We start from the raw sequence: 20,111 nt of genomic DNA, 5'->3' as shown, positions 1-20,111 counted from the left end.
CCCTGGGGAGATGCAGCCCAGATTACAAATTACGTCATCTTCCTAAACCCTGTATATGTTTTTTCTCCACTTGTTAACCTAGTGGAAGTCAGCTGATGGTACGTTTTCATCTGACCTCTATTTCTAGCACTTTACCCACACCATATCCAAGTAAACCAGTGGGCAAAAAAAGAAATCCCCTCCTCCCCCCATTTCCATGTTAAAAAAAAAAAAAAAAATCTGCAGCATTATCTTCATGAAGAAAAAAAAATCCCCCTTCGCAGTGCTCAACTTATTTCTTAAAACATTAAAATATAACACTCACTGAGGCAGGCGTTCCTGTCCATAGCAGTGTTGCTCTTTTTGGTGCAACCAGTCAGTGCCACAGCTTAATAGAGAGCTGCTGCAGGGTGCTTTCATTATGTGTTAAGTGTCTTTTGGGCATTCATTTTTTGAATGTCTATTTGATTTTTTAATACAAATAAATTGCTAATTATTTTTCAGTTTATAGTCTGTGTACCTTTCTTTTCACGCTCAGTAGTTAAAGTCCTCTTATCATCTCATTATCCCACATTTCTCGTTTCTCTAATCACTGTTGTTTCCTTCTGGCAGACCTCAACTCTTTCAGGGCTCTTCTGCAAAATCTCACATGGCTTCAGAAAGCCGTGCTTTGTTTAGAGGGCACAGCAGCTGTGGGGCCCCTTTTGTTTTCCTTCCCATCCGTCACTTTCTGTGCTCAGCCCTTGTCTCTCACTGGCCACCAAATCAGCTATGCAGCGCTGGAGGGACTTTCCGCTTTGCCTGATAGAGACAGTAAGGTTTCCCATCGCGTTGTCCATCTTTTTTTTTTTTTTTTTTTTTTTTTTTCCTCATCTTGTCCTATACCCTGAAGACCCGCTAGGTCTCTTCCATATTTCAAGAATGCAGTAGTTTCTTTCCACTGAGCTTCCTGTGGTATACTGAGTACAGAACTTGCCCTGATACTGTCGGAGCTATGTCACATCCAGGCTCTGTACCCTGCCTCATTCCTAGTAACTACTGCTCCAGGACAGAAATTTTCAGTATTCCTTGTTTGTCACCTTCAAAGCTGACAATTTGTTCTCTCATATATGTGTTTGTATGTGTGTGTGTATACACACACAGGCGTGGGGCTTGTTTCTCATACCTTGCTGAGATGGCGAGCATTTCGGGTCTGCTGTTTACTTCTCCACAGGATTATTTCAATGTTTTCTGCCCTTTGTTTCTATCTTACAAAGAAAAAGAGGTGACTTGGCTAAGCCAGAGCTGAATTCCCCTCTCTCTGCACCCCCATCAAAAGAATGCAGAGCATCATTTGGGAAAGAAAGAGGACATACAGCTTCGGCTACAGGCTACACAGTGTGTGAGAGGCTGGGGGGAGGGAAGCTGAGACTTAACTGTAAGAAAAGAAATCATCAGAGCTGGTAAGTTGTACAGGACTAGCATAAGGGAATCTGGGCCTTTTATAGCATATATTTTACCCACAGGCAGAGCTGTAGCTTGGAGGGAAGATGCCTGCTAGAGATGGGAAGATGGGAAGTTAAAATTCATGCAGAGGGGAAGGAAGCATGGGTTTCCTTTTCACCTCTCACCACAGAGTGCTACGATAACGTTATGGGTCATTTCTTTCCATTCTGCTTGCTTGGGTCTCTTTTGGTCAGACTCTCTCCTTTAACAGTAAGGTCCATGGCTTTCTCTTCAATGGACTCACACCAGCATGGCCCAAGGGAGCATGGAAGGACTGACTTGATGGATCGTTGATGTTTGGCACTTCTGTGGAGTGACCCTAAATACCCTGTGTACTGTGGTGGCTCCACACACACATACAAAAAGGAAAAACAAAACTTCAGGTGACATAAGAAAGATAATAGCCAAGTATTGGGTTCTGTTCATTTCCTGCAATTGTGAGTAGATGCGCAACAGCTGGGCCTTTATGGTGGGAGCCTGGGCTGAAGGAAAAGTCCCAGGCCTGTAACAGGTGAATGCATAAAGGGGGGAATGGCCTCAGTGAGAGGAGTATGTCGCAAAAACAGCCATCCCTTCCAAACAGGCTCCTGGAGTGGTCAGCAGCTGCCTTGAGGCTGGAGATGAAGTGTTGATTGTATCATGGGATGGTAACAGGACTCTAAAACCAAGTCCTGCTTTACACCAGGAGCAGTTAACTAACATATTTAGATGAACGTGCTGACATGTTTCCTGTATCTTCTGTCATCCTTGGGAATCCTTGCATTATGCATATATGAAGGGTGAGCTGGATCAGCTCCATTTGTTTCCAAAGTTGGCAGAAGTTGTCTTAGTGTGGTTGTCAGCCTGGCCGGGCAGACTTGAACTGTGGTTGCTGATACAACCATGCTGTTAGCAATACTTTCCAAGGCAGCCCTTGTAATAACACTATAAATTTTCTGGATGGACAAAAAATGAGAGTGAGTCTTTAAGTGTCACAGTAAAGGAGGGTAAAGTTAGGTTATCACAAGTGGGAATATTTCTTCTTCTTGTGGCCTGTCTCCCTAAAACATTTGTGCTCAGCATGTATCCAAAACACATCTTTAAAGGTCTCAGGAGGTGAGAACTGTCTCTGCAAAGCCCCTAATCAACCCTGCAACTGCTTCAGCAAGAAGCAAGCTCCTTACAAATTCTGGGGACAAACTTGTAGTTTATTTCTGAAATAAAGTGGTACCTATCTGACTGTAACAAGCACATTTCAGTAACTAATACCGCAAGAATTTGCTTTCCAAGTCTCTGTACTGCTTAGAAACTTGAGGGTTTCTCTCAATACTTTCACTCAATGCAAAGCTTTTCTTATTGAGGATCTCTGAGCAACTCCATTGGCCCTACTTTTGTCATCCCAATTTCTGTCTCAGCAAATATTTAGGTCTTTCAGGCACACAGTTTAAAAGAGCAGGTGTGAACAGTCCTTGTGCCCTTACCACCACAGTAACACTTTCCATTATATTAATACTTCTGCTTTGCTACAGAGAAAAAAAATGCAGAACAGAGGGCGTAAATTGCTTATTGAAGGTCATTTGGACAATCACATAGTTCAGATTACCACCTAGGGCTTTTGCAACCCATTCCTGTATCATATCCTTTGCATCATGCTGCTTCTCAAGCACCTATAATTATCACCATTTATTGAAGGTGGAGGTGTTGCTTTGGTAGATCCTCAGTGACATCTACATGGATCAGGCATCACAGACAGATCAGGCTGTTTCCTCACGCTATTTCCAGCTAGTCTCCTTGAGTCCTTTCTGTTAAGTGGCAAAAATCCCTCTTGGAATTAAAAACAAACAAACAAATAAACAAAAAGCTTGCACATGACTTTGCTACAGGTCCTATGACATTTGCAATGAGCACCTCATATATTAATTCATAAAACTTCACTGTAGCCTGGAGGTCCCACATGCTTTCAGTCAGGAAGGACTGGCGAAGCTGGCTACCTGCACATAGTTATATGTCCTTCTCTGTACTTTAAAACAAACAAACAAAAATGTTTGCATAAGTTACAGGGGGAAAAATACTAGCATAAGGTCCAGGCAGAAGTAGAGCACTGTTAACTTCCCAAACTTAGATGTATCAGCTATGTTGCTGTGGATATAGATGAGACTGGAGTGTGTTGCTTTGCAGTCAGAGTTTATGTTGCTTAATGGGACCCTGTTTATGGAATAAATCTGTCTTTGCAGTTAATCAGGTAACTAAATTATTAAAACACATAGCTGAAGTTTAAGTTTACACAGAGCCTTACATTAGCAATTGGGAAACGTGTCTTTTTTTTTTTTTTTTTTTTTTTTAATAATAACAGCAGTGGCATAGCTTGTAAATCATTTTGATATTGCTCAGGGTAGCAGCAGTGTATAAACATGAGATTACCTCTTGCCCGGATAACCAGAGATATGTAGACAAATCTGGCAGACAGAATCTGAGCTGCTGACTTGATATAATATAAAACTTGATCCTGGGAAATGCTTTGGGTGCAAGAATCAGGAAGTTAGTGCTACTATTTTTAAATGTTGTGGGGAGCCAAAAGCATTGGGCAATAATGCATTCTGAAGATGTAAAATACAAATGTCTGTTTTTTCTCCTCTTTGGCCCTTCAGTTTTTTCTCTGCAGTTAAGAGATTGAAATATTTGTATATAAGTATAAATTTTACTTTTGTGCCATTTTATGTCACCCATTAAACAAAACATATTCCTTCTCTCCCTGATTTACCTTGTCCTACCTCCTCCAAAACGGTGTGCAGATTTGGACATCACTGTTCATTTTTGTTAGCAGTGAATTGAGCACTGGTACAGGTTTATATATGACTATGTACTGACCTTTTTTTTGCAAGAGAAGCAGCACTAGACTGGGCAGATACCTGGCTTCAGTGATACAGGAACTGCCCAGCTAGAAACCAGAGGTCAGCCAGCTATTTCACACTGACTACCAAGTTGTCCTCAACTGGTGTTACCATTTGTGGTTGCTACCGGTACAGTTTCTGAACAGATGGACTGGCAGTAGCAAACCTGTTTCAGACATCTAATGCACATAATGGTCTCCTACCTTTGATTTTCCTAAGGGTATGGAAACATTTATTGTATATATTCAACAGAGGCACTCAGACACCCATGTTTATACAATAATGCAACTGTCTTTTGGTCCCATAACTTAATAAATGAGACAGTGTGTTGCACTGCAGTCAGAGGTTATGTTGCATAGTGGGACCCCAAACTCTGAGAGGATCCATCAGCTGGCTCGTTTCTGCTTGCAGTCTGCCACTGCAAATATCAGGCTTATCCCGCATGGTACTATCATAAGTTCTGAAGATGACATGTAAGAGGTTTGCAGACCTATGCATTTTGTTACCAGTCTATCACATGTTGCATGTTAAAATACGACACAATGGCATGCCTTATCATCTGCATAGGAGAGACTTACATAACTGCTCTTTGGAAAGGAGAGCTTGTTCAACACATGCTGCCATCAGCACCTGCAAGATGGAGTGGGATTGTCTTTGCATTTTTAGGATGGGCTACAGATTTATTTTGCTTACCAAATATCACATACTTCCTGAAACTTCTTGGGCTACCAGTAGCTTTCTCTTTCCTTATTAGCACTCAGAGTATTGCTCCACAAGCTCCATGTTCTCAGTACCAGCTGCACTACTGAATTGTATGCACTACGTACTGCTGAGATTGAACTCAGAGAGGGAAGTAGACCTCTGTGGGTAGAAGCAAAGTCCAAAGTACGCTTAGAGGCAAACTGTTGTCAATTATCTTAGCCAACATACTTTGAAAGGAACTGCTTTTTAAAAATGTCATACCTGCGTCTTCTGTGGTTCTCATTTTTCTCCTTTTGGATTTAAAAAAAAAAAAAAAAAAAAAAAAGTAAAGTAATTAATTCTTCTCCAGAAAACCTGTCATTCTCAGATTGATCCCTCTGTTGGACCAGGTTTGGCTTTGTATTTCCCAGTTCTGCTCTGTCCCCTCATATACATTTGGCTAGGCTTTGTTTACCCTAGTCAAACTGGGAGCCCAAGTATTCCACTGGTAGTAATAATGGCTAAGGCTGGGGTGTAGTCGTAGTCTTGGTAACCTCTGGACTGAGCACACCTTGTGGAGAACAAAGCTAGATGACAGAGTGGTAAAAATATGTGAGTTGCATCCGTGCTGTGTCTTCAAGGATGGAAATGAAGTTGCTTTGTAATAGTTCATGAATCATGTACGTATGCTTAGTTGCTAAGGTGTTTACTTTATGAGTATATTGTGTTTGTTTAATAGAAATAAGTTCTAAGCAAAAACAAATGTATTTATTTTTTAAATGTTCTCTCCACCACTTATCTAAGATCTGTTCATAACTTGGCTCAAATTATTCCTAGTCATAAACCCACGGTATTATGTCAAATATATATTGTGAACTCTGTGGACAGGCATTGTGTCTTGTCTAAATCTTGTAAAGATCTTAAAGACTTCCTCTAATTATATTAGTCTTAATGTACCACCTTCTGGCCAGCTAATGGAAGCACATGAACTGATCTTCAGGAAAAGCGCATGCTTTCCAGATCTGTGGCTCAGAAGGGTTTAAATGAAATAGCTTTCTTTTCTGGAAGAGTTTTTGGGCCCATTCCCTCTCATTGTTTCACATGTGTAAGAGAAGAGCTCCACTTTCTCTACAAAATAGCCTTTTTAATGAAAAGAAATGCAAAGAAACCTGCTTCCAAGTGATAAGTAATTATTTTTCCTGGAGTACGTAACATCTTCTAGCTATCTTTAGAAAAAGTTTTGTTCCTTTTTAGAATTTTTTATTGCTGCTAACTAGTTTGAGACAATAGTCATCTGTGATTTTATGAGATAAATTATAACTACATTAATTGCATTGCTCTCATCTCCCAGATAACATTTAATTTAAGGAACTTTCAAATGTGTTTAGATTTCTAATACCAGAAAATTCTTCCACTACAGCATTATCTTCTTCTTCCCACAGTCTTGAGAGTGACTGATAGAGGCCCTATAGGGACTATAGGCAGTGACAGGCTTCGATGAAATAGCTAGTGTTCTCCTCATATATCCAGGAGGCACAAGGCTTGGATATGAACTTCAGCCAGGATTTTAAACTCTTAATCAATAAACATATAAATGTGTTGGCAAAAGCTGTAATAATGATAAATATTGTTTACATTAAGCTTTAATGTTGCTAATGTTTACTGAGATTGTAATAAAGATTTAAAATCTTTTGGAGATGGTCTCTAACTGCAGTTGTTTGTGCTATTTTGTGTAAGGAAGGAAGTTCAAAGCAAAGCAAGGAAAACTTTTCAGAGAAGTTGGGTGCTAGCTTGAAATGAATTCAGTTCATGAGCCAAGGAGGAATGATAATATATACTTTTTTTTTTTTTTTTAATTTCTTCAAAGTGTTGGGCCCTTTTGCCACCTTTGTCTTCTACTTTCATATTTTTCCTCTTGTGAATCCCAAAAGTCAAAGCTAGTAAACAATTTAAATTAGTAAGAATTTTCCTTGTTAATGTAAATGCTTATAGTGAGTATTTTTATCTACTTTTTATTCTGTTGTAGGAAGGAACTAACCTGGTACCTTGTTTAACAAGAAATACCAATATATCAGACTTAATATTTAAGTATTTTACAGTTTCTTAGAATCTTTGGCATGACCCACAATTTTAGAAACTAAACCCCAAAGTTTAAAAAGTCATCACATAATTCCTACTTGACATGAAGATCTAACAGTTTCCTCAAGACACTAACAACCTTATCCGTGACCTGCATGAACTATGTCTAATTTGGAATCTACTGTTGAAGTGATAAATGTATTAGTTGGAGACTCCATCTTTCCTCTGCTTGCTGTGGCCTCAGGCACACAACAATTATATTTCACAACTACACATCTTATTTTTGGTGCAATGTTTTGATGACTTCTGGATAAGTTATGGTTTATTGTACACTATATGTAATTCTTTCTAAGAGTGTTAGTACAAATTCTAAGTGTTTTCAGACTAAAACCTGAACAGTGTATTTGGAAAACACATTTTATAACTATAGTTATCTGCCATAGGTATCTAATGTACCAGTTTTGTGCACTAGGTGTGTTAGAGATCCTTGGTTTTGTTTTAAGACTACACAGATCCATTCTGGTTATCTAATTTACTGCAGGCTGCTTTGTAAGAAACTTTTACAAAGCTCCAGTGATAGCTGAGAGCAGGTGGCATACCTGAGAGATCTGCAGAAGGAAAAAGGGAGTTAGCTGAAAATGTTTGAGCTTTGTTTCATAAGCCAGAGTTTAACTACTTGATAAATGTAACGCAATGAAAATATTGAGTACTGTTAAATTAAATCATGCCAGAAAGTTCTAAGTTGTACGCTAATTTTGTTACCTTGAACATTTTCTGTACTCAAGGTATAATGACAGGGCTCTGACTGAATTTCAAACTTAATGAATTTCTTTAATTGAGTGAAGACAAACAGAGGAGAGGAAAACAAGTGAGACAAAAAAGGCCCTCAGGCAGCATCACACACAGCTGGTTGCAATGAAGCTTCCAGCTGCAACTACCACTGCTCCTATGGGTAGTCTGATATTAGGTAAACCTAATGGCTACGTTAGGCTCAGTTGCTGGGAAGATGTGTTCTTCCCTATCTAAGTAGCAAGAGCCAGTGTCAGTGAAGGAGACACGAGGCAAATAATTCAAGGCAATGAAGCACAGCAAGCACCAGTGCCTGACGTGCCGTAGTCCTACCTTCACATAAATCTGTAAGTTTCTGTAGATATAGAATAATAAGGAAACGTCAAAGCATCAACAAAGTTGGCAAAAGCGATGCTGACCTCTAGGATCCTTTAGGGTGGTACATGAAGATGGTCCTTTTCAGCAGCTATCCTGCAGTATGAGGGCTGCTGAATCCAGCTGTGAGAGGCTGAGTCATAATCTGCTTGTATTTCATCTTCAGTTCAGTATCTGCATGATGGCTTACATTTAAAATGAAATATAGCAATTCTTATAAAGATTAGAGACTCATGGGGCTGAATTAATTGAGCATAGATGAAATTCATTGTGTTTTAAATAGAGCTGGAAGCTCTGTGACATAACTTCTTTGTAACTTCAGATGATTTAACTTCTTTTAATGATTAAACTTCTTCTAAGACTTGTGATGAATTTGCAATAGTTAACTGAGCAAGAGGAATCATATTTAAGTAGTCATTAACCCACTGCTGGGAATAAACCATTTTGTACTTGAGATTAGAACTGCTGCAGATTTGGGATAGAATGACACTAGGTTTAATCACGCCATCAATTTACATGGCCTACAACTAGATACCCAAGTTCAAACAGATGTAGTGATAGAATATGACTAAGTATGGTGAACTGGAAAGTTATCTGTGGATGAATCCATTCAACATCATCTGAGAAGCCTGTCAGGTGGGAGGAGGAAGAATAAGAAAGGGAACCATAGAGAGCAGGTCTGTGACTTCAATCTTTCACCTTGCACCTGCCAGTTACTCAATCTGTGATGATTTTGAAATACCTCTTAGCTATGCTGTAAAGTATCAAGCTAAAAACATGACTTTTTTTATTGACAGTTCAACAAGCTGGAGAACCAGATTGCTGTGAAATTTTGTATGTGGTGTGTCAGCAGCAGCAGTGGAGGGCAGGGAGTAGAGGGCAGTAGAGGGCACTCACCTCTTCCACATCAGATATTGCAGAGACACCCAAAATCTGCAGAAACATTTACAAAACATCCCATCCAGCCTGTTGGGTGTTGGTGCTCAAAGGGTTCAAGGCTTTCTGACCCCTCCCCACAGTCCTAACCCGTGAAGGGGTGATTGCCTCTTCTCCTGTCTCTGAAGTCTATTGTGTATCTCATGGACAGTGTCCTGCAAGCTGGGAGAGAACATTTCTAAGTACTCCCTGAACATTACCATGCACTGACTGATAGCATAGTTACACAGGAAACATATGGAGGTAATAACTGTTATCCTCACAGGGATATCATATCCTCTGGGCAAATCAACAGGTAGTAACTTCCCTTTGACGAGACAGCTTTGGTGCTTTGGGTTGCAGATTCTTACAGATAAATTCCATGGTGTTTTTGTACTGTAGCCTTGCTTAGTGAAATTCCTAGAGAAATTTAGACTGATGGCTGCAGCAGTAACACATTTGACTCTCTGCCATTAGCAAAGCCGTGATAAACAGGAAAGCTTGCTAAAGAAGGCCTGGGTTCATAGTGTGTGCCAAACTTGAAACACTTCACAAGTGCATAGAAAAATCAGAAATATCTGATGAACCAATTTATTGGTTTATAACTTATGTGGTCTTTGCACGCTTACACTGTGTGAGGTAAGCATAGTCATTTCAGACAAAGTTTGGCATAAGTGACAGATGCTTTATTTAGATTTTAGAAAAAACTTGCATGAACCTTTTCAGGACATAAACTACCAATTTTTAATTGTCTTGAGTTATTAGACAGGAGTTTAATGATTAAACATCGGAAGAACTGGGACTTTTCCTTCTAGAAAATTGTGACACGCCCAATAGTGTCTGGAAGTCCTAGAAATGTGCTGGATACTGTAGTATCTCCCAGATTCTGTTTCTCTGCACTTTTGGCTTGTCTATCATTGCTTAGGATACAGAGACCATAGTTTTTGCAATTGGCATCCTCTTGGCCTGGCTGATCTTTAAAGGCCAAGCCTGAAGTGCTGTCTGCTGTATACCACTGCCTTTGTTTGCATTATTTTCCCAGCAAGAGTCCTAGAATAGGTTGAGCTATGCCAACAGAATTGCTAAATTGCAATGCTTACCTTGTTCGAGTCTGTCAGCTCCATTAAGAAAGAGCCCACCCGGTGGAAGCGGTGACCATACTGAGGGCATGCCTGTGCTGTGGACTGAAGTGTAAACTAAAGTTATCTGAGTTAAACGTAAATTAATTTATGCAGGGAACAGAAATAGTCACTCCATGAAGCTCCAAGCTAATTTCTGTCAAGAGGCAGACTAGGCAAGTACTTTGAGATTTGAAAATCCAGGAGTTTGCTCAAATTCATTCCTTAAAGTAGTAATGTTATTTGCCTTTGTTTGACACGTCTGTTGTGCCTTCAGATCTCCCTACTTCTGGAGCATGTTTCTCTCACAGTTTGCAAGGTATCAATGTCCTTTAACAGCTGCATGTGTGCCTTTCCCACAGGCATAAGTAAGGTGATACCACCTGGTGATTTGGGCCCCCCAAAAAAACGAAAAGATGAAGCAATAAAGAGAACCAAAGCCTTCTTTCCTTGTAATCAGTCACAAGAGATTGATCATAGTGAATTGTTTGACATTCATTATAACATAATACAGTTTTCCAGTTTATCTAATGGAAATGATTCCTGCTGAACACTTGTAAAGCCAACTAAACATTAGGAGGCCTTTGGATGGAAAAACAAAAGAAAACAAAAAAAAAACCTTGTGATGCTACTTGGCATTTTATTGCTCACCAGGAATTTAAATTTGCAAATTAATTATTTTTTTTCTTAATGATGTTCAGGCATGTATGCAGTAAGGCACAGCCAGTACTGGTTGGAGGCACCCCTTAGGTGAGGGAGTGAAGCGGGGACACACAGAAGATACACACTGGCAAGGGAGGTAAAGCTGCTGCCCCTTTCATCTCCTCAGTAAATGTGCTCCCATGTTTTGTAGATGGGCTGGAGCAACCTATCAGATTAGAATCTGGCAAGGTCAGACAATTAAAAGATGTTTTAATTCTACTAAATAAAAACACTTTTCAAAATAATTTGCTTAGGAAAGCAAAATCAGTCAATCAAGAAGGAAAAAACACAAGCTCTGTTTTGGTCACTTCTTCCTTTTTTTTTTTTTTTTTTTTTTTTTTTAATGCACCTCTAACCCTTCTGAGTTAGGAGCCACTCTCTGGGTGCAAGCCTGTTTGCACCCTGTCAGCAAACCATCTTCTTGATTTGTTTTCTCAGAAGGAATTTTAAAAACACTTAAGAAAGCAGATCAGTAAAACAATGAGCTTAGCTGTTCATCCAGGGAATTCCTTTTTAAGTGCCCTCTCACAGAACTACTGGTGTGTGGCCAAATTGAAGGACATCTGTGCTTTAAACATTATCATCCGTGTTCAGGAACTCATCAAAAGTCAACATTAAAAGAACCTCAGATCATTGTCTAAGCCAATGCCTGGCAATGTCAGGATTTTTCACCGTGAGATAGATACTTGCCTTTGCAGCAGAGGTTCCAGTATTTCTCTTGGGATATACACACTATTTCATCTAGTCCTCCAAGGTGAGAACTTTGGATGCTTAGCTGCATTAGTATATTATTATTTTTACCTCCCTACTATTAGTCATATTCTTACAGACAAAGCTAAAAACTTGTCATTTCTAGAACCACCTCTGTAATCTTCAAATATTTGTAAACCCAACCATATGGCTCTTTGGCAACAGAAGAATGCACTTTTGATTTTAGTTTGAGAAAGAAAGATTATTTCAGTTCCCAGATTTGATACTTCCATATACCAATTCAAATAACAGCTTATTGATTTTTCTATAAAATGAAATTATGCAAATGCGTACGTTTACAAAACCATCTTCATTTAATGTGGTATTTCTGAGCATCTCAATCAAAACAACAACAGAAAAAAAAAATATAAAACTTGTTTGATTTAGAAAGAAATGTTGTCAGGTGAATTTTGTGTGTTCTTTTATATGGACTCTAAAGGAGATCTGCTCATCTGCCTTTCTCAAATTTACCTGAAGTGTTAATACTTTTGTGGAGCTGTACTTGGCTTCTGCACCAAAATTCAAGATACAGGAAAGGGGAAAATTGTAACTTCAGGCAGGGAAGAGGTTCTGAATAATTAAAAAAAAAAAAAAAAAAAAAAAGAATTTCTTAATACTCTTAAGAAACCCTGATGTTGTTAACACAGGACTATTAGAAGTCCAAAAGAAATTAATGTTTTCCCAGAAATACCATTTAAAAAAAAAAAAAGGAAAGGAGAGAGAACATAAAAGTGTGGCCTTATCACATCCTTCCATTACTTTTGCTTTGCTTCAGAAAACTACATGCTTGATGACCAAAACATGGGAAAGGCATGAGACAACATAGAAGGTATCAGTGTGGACCTGAGGATCAGAAGAACATTAGACTAGTCTTGGTGGCTTTTTCTTAGTATTTTCTGTTGCTCACTTTAGGGTGTGGTTGTGGAGACTTTTTTTTTTTTTTTTTTTAACCCACAGATCTATTTATAGTCTTGTGGCAAAACTTCATGAATAAAGGACCCACTGCTATACCCAGTGGTGCAGCTAGCAGCAGGGACTACAGCTAGGCATTGTGCAAAGCTAGGAGCGAAAGGACAGAGCTGAGAATAAAATCTGAAAAACTGAGATAGTGCCACTTCTTGTCCAATACACTTTCTAATATATGGATAGTCTGTAGAAGCTATCTGTTCTTGTTACTGCTTTGTTATTACATGGCTTGAAAAATACATTGTTTTCAATCTTCTTCATATAAAATTCACAATTATAATAACCCCTAGACTGCTCATTTTGAGGAGCACTCTGATTCATCAACCCAGTGGGAAGAAAACAGGAAAAAAAAAAAAAAAAAAACTTTAAACTCTGAACTCTGAGAAATGATGCTCATTTTGGAAAACACCTTATTATTGCTGCAACTATCTCCTCCAGAAAGAGCTGGGACTGAAATAGCACAGTATGATGCTGGCTTCTGGGAAGGTGTCTTGGCAGAGCCCAAGACAAGGAGAAAAGTGGTCAAGGGTGCTGTGTCCTGACAGGGGATGAGGACAGCTTCCACAATACAAGTCTAAACTGTTTTCCCTTATCCTAATGTAAGTTTCTAGATCACAGCTTCTCCAAGGGGTTTTACAGAGGCATCCAAGGACTGTCAGACTATTTCCCACTGGGCAAGTTACAAAGCATCTTTGCTGAACACATCTAGGGTAAAAATGCCACCTAGGCACCTTTTATGATGCCTTCACCATATCCCCATGTGTTTTTGTCATAATAGAAGAGCTGTTCCTCAGTGCTCATTCCCTCTTCCCACTAGATTCTTCTCTAAAGCAGAGTAGTGGGGACAGAAAGAAAAAAAAACATGAACAAGGAAGAGAGAACAAAACAGACAAATGACAGAAAATAGGTGAAGAAAGTCAAAAGTGAAAGTTTAGAGAAGGAAGTTTAAAAATATCACTACAACACATGGGCTGTTTCTTTTTTAGGTCATTAGGTTGGAATGAAAGTTGAGAGATAAAACCATTGCTGTCATTCCTTCTAAATTTCTTCCTGCTTTCCTTTTCTGTGTTCAACTGTCCATTTAAAAGTGGCTAAATCTATTTATTAATTATTGCCTGATTCTGCAGAATTTTATCCAAGTCTTTTGACTGTCTTTCTCACCCAGCATACAAATAGGCCTTCCTTGAGCATGCAAACTATTGTGCAGACTGTGCTTTTCTTTTAGTGGAGAGAACTAGCTAACTTCAGAATAATTAGCTGAAATTTCCTCCCCTCCCCTCTTTTTTTAAAGATAATTCCTCATCTCTCCAGGAAGATGAAGAGGTAGATATGGAGGCTGTCAACTGGCAGCTGAACAACACCTCCATGAATGGGCATTCTGCTACCCCAACCACAGTTCGTTTTCCCAGCTGGGTGACTTTTGATGACAATGAAGTTAGTGGTTCTCCGCAGAATCTTTCTCCCTTGAAAATAGACACTTCACCTGCAGAAACACAGACTCCAGATGTTAACTTTAACCTCACTGCATCCTTTAAGAAAAGAGAACGTCCTAAAAGCACATTGGCTGACCTCTCCAAAATTCAAAAACTTGATCTCTCCTCCTTAACCAAGTTGCCTTCTGTTGAAACACCACCTTGGAGTGCTACTAATCCCTTCCTGGATGAATCTCTTCGGGATGTCCAGCCCTCACCTATCAATCCATTCAGCTCATTCTTTGAGGAGCGAGACAGGCGTTCAAAAAGCTCTTCTGTCTCCAGTGCTCCAGGCAAAAGCCAAAGAGACTCTCTCATTATTCTCCATCAGGAACCCGATACCATCAGCTTCCAAGAGGCAAACAAAAGCGTAACACACACGGATGCTGTAGAACAGCTGAAACAACTACAGATTGGAGATCCAGATCGTGTGAGCAGCCCTACCTTGCCTGATGATGACCCCATGATGCCCTATGATCTGGATGCCACCTTATTTAACCTGGCACCATCTCAGCCAAAGGATGGATGGCCAATGATGCTCAGGATCCCAGAGAAGAAGAATATTATGTCATCCAGGCACTGGGGACCAATATACGTCAAGCTGACTGACAGTGGATATCTACAGCTTTTCTATGAGAAAGGACTGGAGAAACCTTTCCGGGAATTCAAACTGGAAATTAATCATGAGATTTCAGAGCGCAAACTCCAAAACTATGATGAGAATGGAAGGATACACAGCGTGCGGTTGGACCGCACAACCTACAAGGAGAAAAAGAAGTATCAGCCTAAACCAGCCATTGCTCACACAGCAGAGAGAGAGCAAATCATCAAGCTTGGGACTACAGATTATGAAGACTTCCTTAGCTTCATCAGTGCTGTGCAGGACACACTGATGAACTTGCCAGCCTCATCAACAGATCTGAGCACAGTGGGACTAAACTATCAAGAGGAAGAAATCACTGTTGATGTCAGGGATGAGTTTCATGGCATCTTGGCCAAAGGAGACAGTGTGATTCTCCAGCACAGTGTGCTGACCCATATCTATGTTCTCAGCTTCCTCTCTGGCCTAGCAGAATGCAGACTGGGCCTTAACGATATCCTAGTCAAAGGGAATGAAATAGTTGCAAGGCAGGATATTATGCCCACTACTACCACTAAGTGGATTAAGTTATACAGCTGTCGGTTCCATTCATGTGTGGATGAGGATGTCTTTAATAACTCCCGTATTATCCTGTTCAACCCCTTGGATGCCTGCCGGTTTGAACTGATGCGATTCAGAACTGTCTTTGCTGAGAAAACTTTGCCTTTTACTCTGAGAACAGCAGCCAGCATCAACGGTGCTGAGGTGGAGGTACAGAGCTGGCTGATGATGTCCACTGGGTTCTCTTCCAACCGTGATCCTTTAACTCAGGTCCCTTGTGAAAATGTGATGATCCGCTACCCCGTGCCCAGTGAGTGGGTGAAGAACTTCCGTAGGGAGAGTGTCCTGGGGGAGAAATCTTTGAAAGCCAAGGTGAACAAGGGGGCCAGTTTTGGATCAACTAGCCTGTCTGGTTCTGAACCAGTCATGAGAGTTACTTTGGGAACTGCCAAATACGAGCATGCCTTTAACTCCATTGTATGGAGGATAAACCGACTGCCTGACAAAAACTCAGGTGAGTGGTGCACATGATCTCTGCAGGAGTAAGCTTAAAGGGGATATGTAATTTGGAAGACAGGGAATACTGGGTTAACATGCTGAGGTGTAAGTCATTCTTTGCAGCGTACCAAACAGCATCGGTTTGTTGCATATAACATTTATTTTACCCTTAATTGCAGTAGTTTATGCATCCTACAAACATTACTAATGATAAAAATATTTGGGATTTTCCAGATGCAAAAATATGCCTTCTGTCTCTGCTTTTATGAGTACACTATGGGACTTCTCTGTCAAACGTTTCTATATGCTTAGCACTGCTGTTGGAAGCAGGGCTCATTCCGGTAACGTGCAAAGACAAGACCCTATGCTATGTGACTGAATGACAAGACCAGATAATTTATTGTAGTGCTAGCCCATGTGATTCGTTTTCTGTGCATTTCCAACCATTGCACTGCCATTGTCTTGCAAACATACTGGTTCAGTGCTATATATTTTGACACATATACTGCAACTAATCCCTATAAAGTGTCTAGAGTGAACAGTCATAAGAGGTCAGAAGGTATTGTGTAACCATTACAAAAACAGTTTTGCAAATGCCAGTTTGTGGCTATGTGTCTGCAATCAGTGCAGACAGGTGAGCACAGCTTAACCCCAAAGAGAAAACAGCAGCATTAAATCCACAAGTCTTTGTATTTCTTGTAACATGTTAATAATTAAACACTCAAGTAATATGAGCAAGCTACTGTTCCCTTTGGTTGTCCCCTCTATTTGTTCATCCTGGGCAATAAAACTAGATTATCCAGGTTTATATTTATGCACAGTGAACTTAACTTCTCGATTTGTCTAATCTAAACTACTTTTTTACTAACCAAGTGTACTTTTTAGTATTAATGCTGTAGTAATGTAGCTGTGTGACTGGGTGGGTTTCTGTGTTTGGTGTTTCCTGAAAAAAAGTTCAGTGTTGCACCAGATTTGCCACTTTGAGGACATTTGTTTTCCTGGGTTTAAGCTACAGCATTAGCAAAACATTGATCCAAGTCTTCTAGTGTTTTGGATCACGTTTCAGCCCAAGGACACCAGGTTACACTGTAGGTTACAAATTTGGAGGGATATCACTGACAAAAGTGAAGGGGTCTGCGCTTTCTGTAGCGCAGGGCAGAAGAAAAGAGAGTCTGGGAACCTGGGAAATATTGCAATGAAAATTTAACCTCAGGCTGTGTATGAGCAATAACACGTTTGTGAGGAAAATCTCAATGCGCCATCAGTATAAGCTCTGGGAACGAGATGCTGTCAAAGTGGGCCTTCTGTGGCATCTTCTCTCTGTATACTGTATAGACATTATAGATGGGACAACGAAGCCCACAGACTTCAACGCAACCCCAGAACTCACCAGGAACAAACCAGGAAAAGAGGCAGAACTCCTGGCTCTGTTGTGTCCTACAAAGTGATGCTGCCTTACCCACCACAGCTGGGAGGGAGATGTTTATCTACAGCTCTCGCTTCCTCGCTGTTGTCTCTCCCAGTGTGAGGCTTTCCGATACATACCCTGGGTCAGGGGGAAATGAAGCAGACTTGGCGCTGATGTTGGAGGCCTGCCACTGAGCATCTATCCATCAGTGTCACTGCACAGAATGCAGGGCTGTTAATATTTGTTTACATCCTGAGAGGAAGAGAGTGTCCTCACGCCTCCGGTCAGGCCAGATGTAATTTCAGGGAACGGAAAGGCCTTGCAAGCGCTGTATTGGCCAGGACACACGGGGTATGTGAGAGGGAGGGAATCCCAGGGTGATGACAGGACATGCTAAATGTAATTTAAATCCGATCTTCCCTCTCAAGGGCTATTTACATTTCTCAAAGTTCTGTTTGTTCCATAGCTTTCCTTATTTGAAGTAGATGGCAAACAAAGAGGCATGTAAACGAACTGCTCAACACCACTGATTTAGCAGGGAGAACTAGGGAGGTTTGTTCCTGTTCCTCCGTAGAGGCACCAGAGCTAAGGGGCTGCTCTGATGCCTGGCACTCCACAGCTGGAGAGAGGCAGCTGAGGGGGAAGGCCACGGGCGGCCACAGTCCCCATCTCCAGCCCGCCTCCTGAGGCCACATGAGCTGTCAGCATGGCATGGGGCACCTGTGTAGACATGAAGCGAGTGACACCGTCAGCCCTGGCCATGCCCTGCCCTGACTGCTGGTACCACAGCCCTGCTGGGGAGGAGAGTGGGGCCCACCAGATGCTCACAGTCACATTGCAGCATCCCAGCGTCTGACTTGGTAAGATTTATTTCAGTGGTTTCACTGTCTTACCCAAATGTTTTCTCTTTATGCTTTCTAATGGGATGGGGCCCTTTACACTCTCACTATAGGAACTTGTTATCAGTACTGTCTGTATTATTTTGTAGCCAGTGTCTGCTTATGACAAGAAATTGAAAAGCATATGACAAATGAAGAACTGTGTGTACTCTGACCATGAGTTGACCTAAGAAATAAAATGGACTGCATTCTACCAAGCACATTGCTGAAATCCTTTCCAAAATAGCTGGTAAACTTGATTGCCCTTCACTTACTCACAATTAATATAATCATAGCAGTTGATAAAGAAAGCCTATTTACAGGCTTTGCAGGGCTTCACTTGCAGCTGGCCGGGCTCCACATGTTGGTATTTTTTTTCAGTCCACCAGCAGAATGTTAGGGAAACATCCACCCAGCCGCCGATCGTGGGAAAACGCTCTTCAAACGAGGCAGGGTTGTAGTCTCTAAGCTGGGTCTGGATCTGGATATTTGAACTTTGGCCCATCTTGGCTGAGGATCCCAGGCATGCTGCCTGCTACGCTTTCTGCAGTAGAGTAATTAAATCCTGTAATGCAGACATGTTGGAATATCAGAGGATGTTGGAACAGATGGCCTGCAATCACGATAACCCAAGTGTACCTGTGAATTACATGATGAGATCCTTGATTGTCAGAATGAAATGCCAGTAGTTCCAGGATGCAAGAGGCTCAAGAGAAAACCAGTCTGGTGATTTCCTCCTGATTTTATTAGAAAAGTGCATCTGTCTGTTAGAGAAAGAGCACCGAATCAGCCTGTTGAGCCAAGAGAAGGAATATGGAAGTTGTGCTTTGTATGCCTCACACTCAGGACACTGATGAACGCTGATATGCTCAGCATTTTTGCTACAGCTGAGCTATAGGTGGACCTTGCTCTCTTAATCAGTTCACTTGGTTGTCTACCATGCTGATCTGTTTTAAATGAATAACTTCCATATTTTTCTGAGTGTTGTGCATGGTCTTTTCTGTTAGTGGGTACTCCTACTGGAAGAAATTAAATTATTGCAAAATTGCATTATTAAATGAATTGAAAAATAAACTCAGATAATCCTTGATATTTGACTTAATTCATCAGAGCAAAGCTAACTATTAGTTGGTTGCCAGTGAGTGAATTCTGAACTCAGGGAGTTTTGAGCAAGAATTTTTACTCAACTTCATTATGCAATGCCAGGCTGCAGTGATTGCCAGGTACGTGCAGTGACACCCCTCTGTCCCATGGCAGAGGTTGAAGTGAGCTCAAGAACTGGGCAGAAGTAAAAGCCCCGCGGTGTCAGTGGGCACAATGGTTTCAGTTGGAGGCACAGCTTCTGCACCGGGGGCTACTGCTAGCCCACCTTGACTGGAATCACCTTGAAGGTTGGCTGTGCTTTTTATCCACAAAAACATGTGCTCCACAAAGAAGCTGTGAAGTGCTGTTAGAGGTCCTAGCTCCCTGTAGAACCAGGGCAACTGAGTCAGTGCTCTGCTTAGGGTAATTCATCCTGATGAAATGCAGGTAATGGTGTTCTACAGCTTGCAGTACCCAAGTTTTTATATCTGCTTGATACAGCATCTGCTCATTCATAATTTGACTGTGGCTGTGATGTTGGCTCATTTCTGCAGTCTCTGCTGGACTACACTGCTGTTGGATTTGATGCACAGACAGAAGTTTCTGATGCTTCCAGTTGTGAGGAAACTGTCTAGACTGCTTAGAAATACCAAGCTCATTCTATGTATAGGATTTACAACAGGTTAATTTATTTTTCCCAACCCTACTTTAAAAGTTAAGTGGGGTATTTTGATGCCTAAGCCCTCTTCAGAGTGCTCACATCCTGTCAGGATGAGTAATATCTCAAAATCCTGCACCACGTTTTTCAAGCTTCAGCTCAGTGAGGCTGACTTTGGGCTAAGCTCTGGATGAGGAGCTACCTTTCAAAGCCCAGGCTTTCAAGTCTTTCTTATAATATGTTTTCCTGCTCCCATGGGGAGCT

At 40.9% G+C, this 20,111-nt stretch overlaps 1 protein-coding gene across 1 annotated transcript in view; it reads left to right on the top strand.

Moving 5' to 3' along the window:
* STON2 (stonin 2) overlaps positions 1–20,111 on the top strand; it is a 76,062-nt gene that overhangs the window by 49,022 nt on the left and 6,929 nt on the right. The window contains exon 5 of the mRNA XM_035328730.1: positions 14,001–15,836. Within this exon, the coding sequence (XP_035184621.1) occupies positions 14,001–15,836 (1,836 nt within the window). The remainder of the gene's footprint in view (positions 1–14,000; positions 15,837–20,111) is intronic.

This window comes from Oxyura jamaicensis, chromosome 5, assembly GCF_011077185.1.
Source record: "Oxyura jamaicensis isolate SHBP4307 breed ruddy duck chromosome 5, BPBGC_Ojam_1.0, whole genome shotgun sequence".
NCBI lineage: Eukaryota > Metazoa > Chordata > Aves > Anseriformes > Anatidae > Oxyura > Oxyura jamaicensis.
Note: the sequence above shows the minus strand (reverse complement) of the source record. Positions and strands in the feature narration are given on the sequence as shown.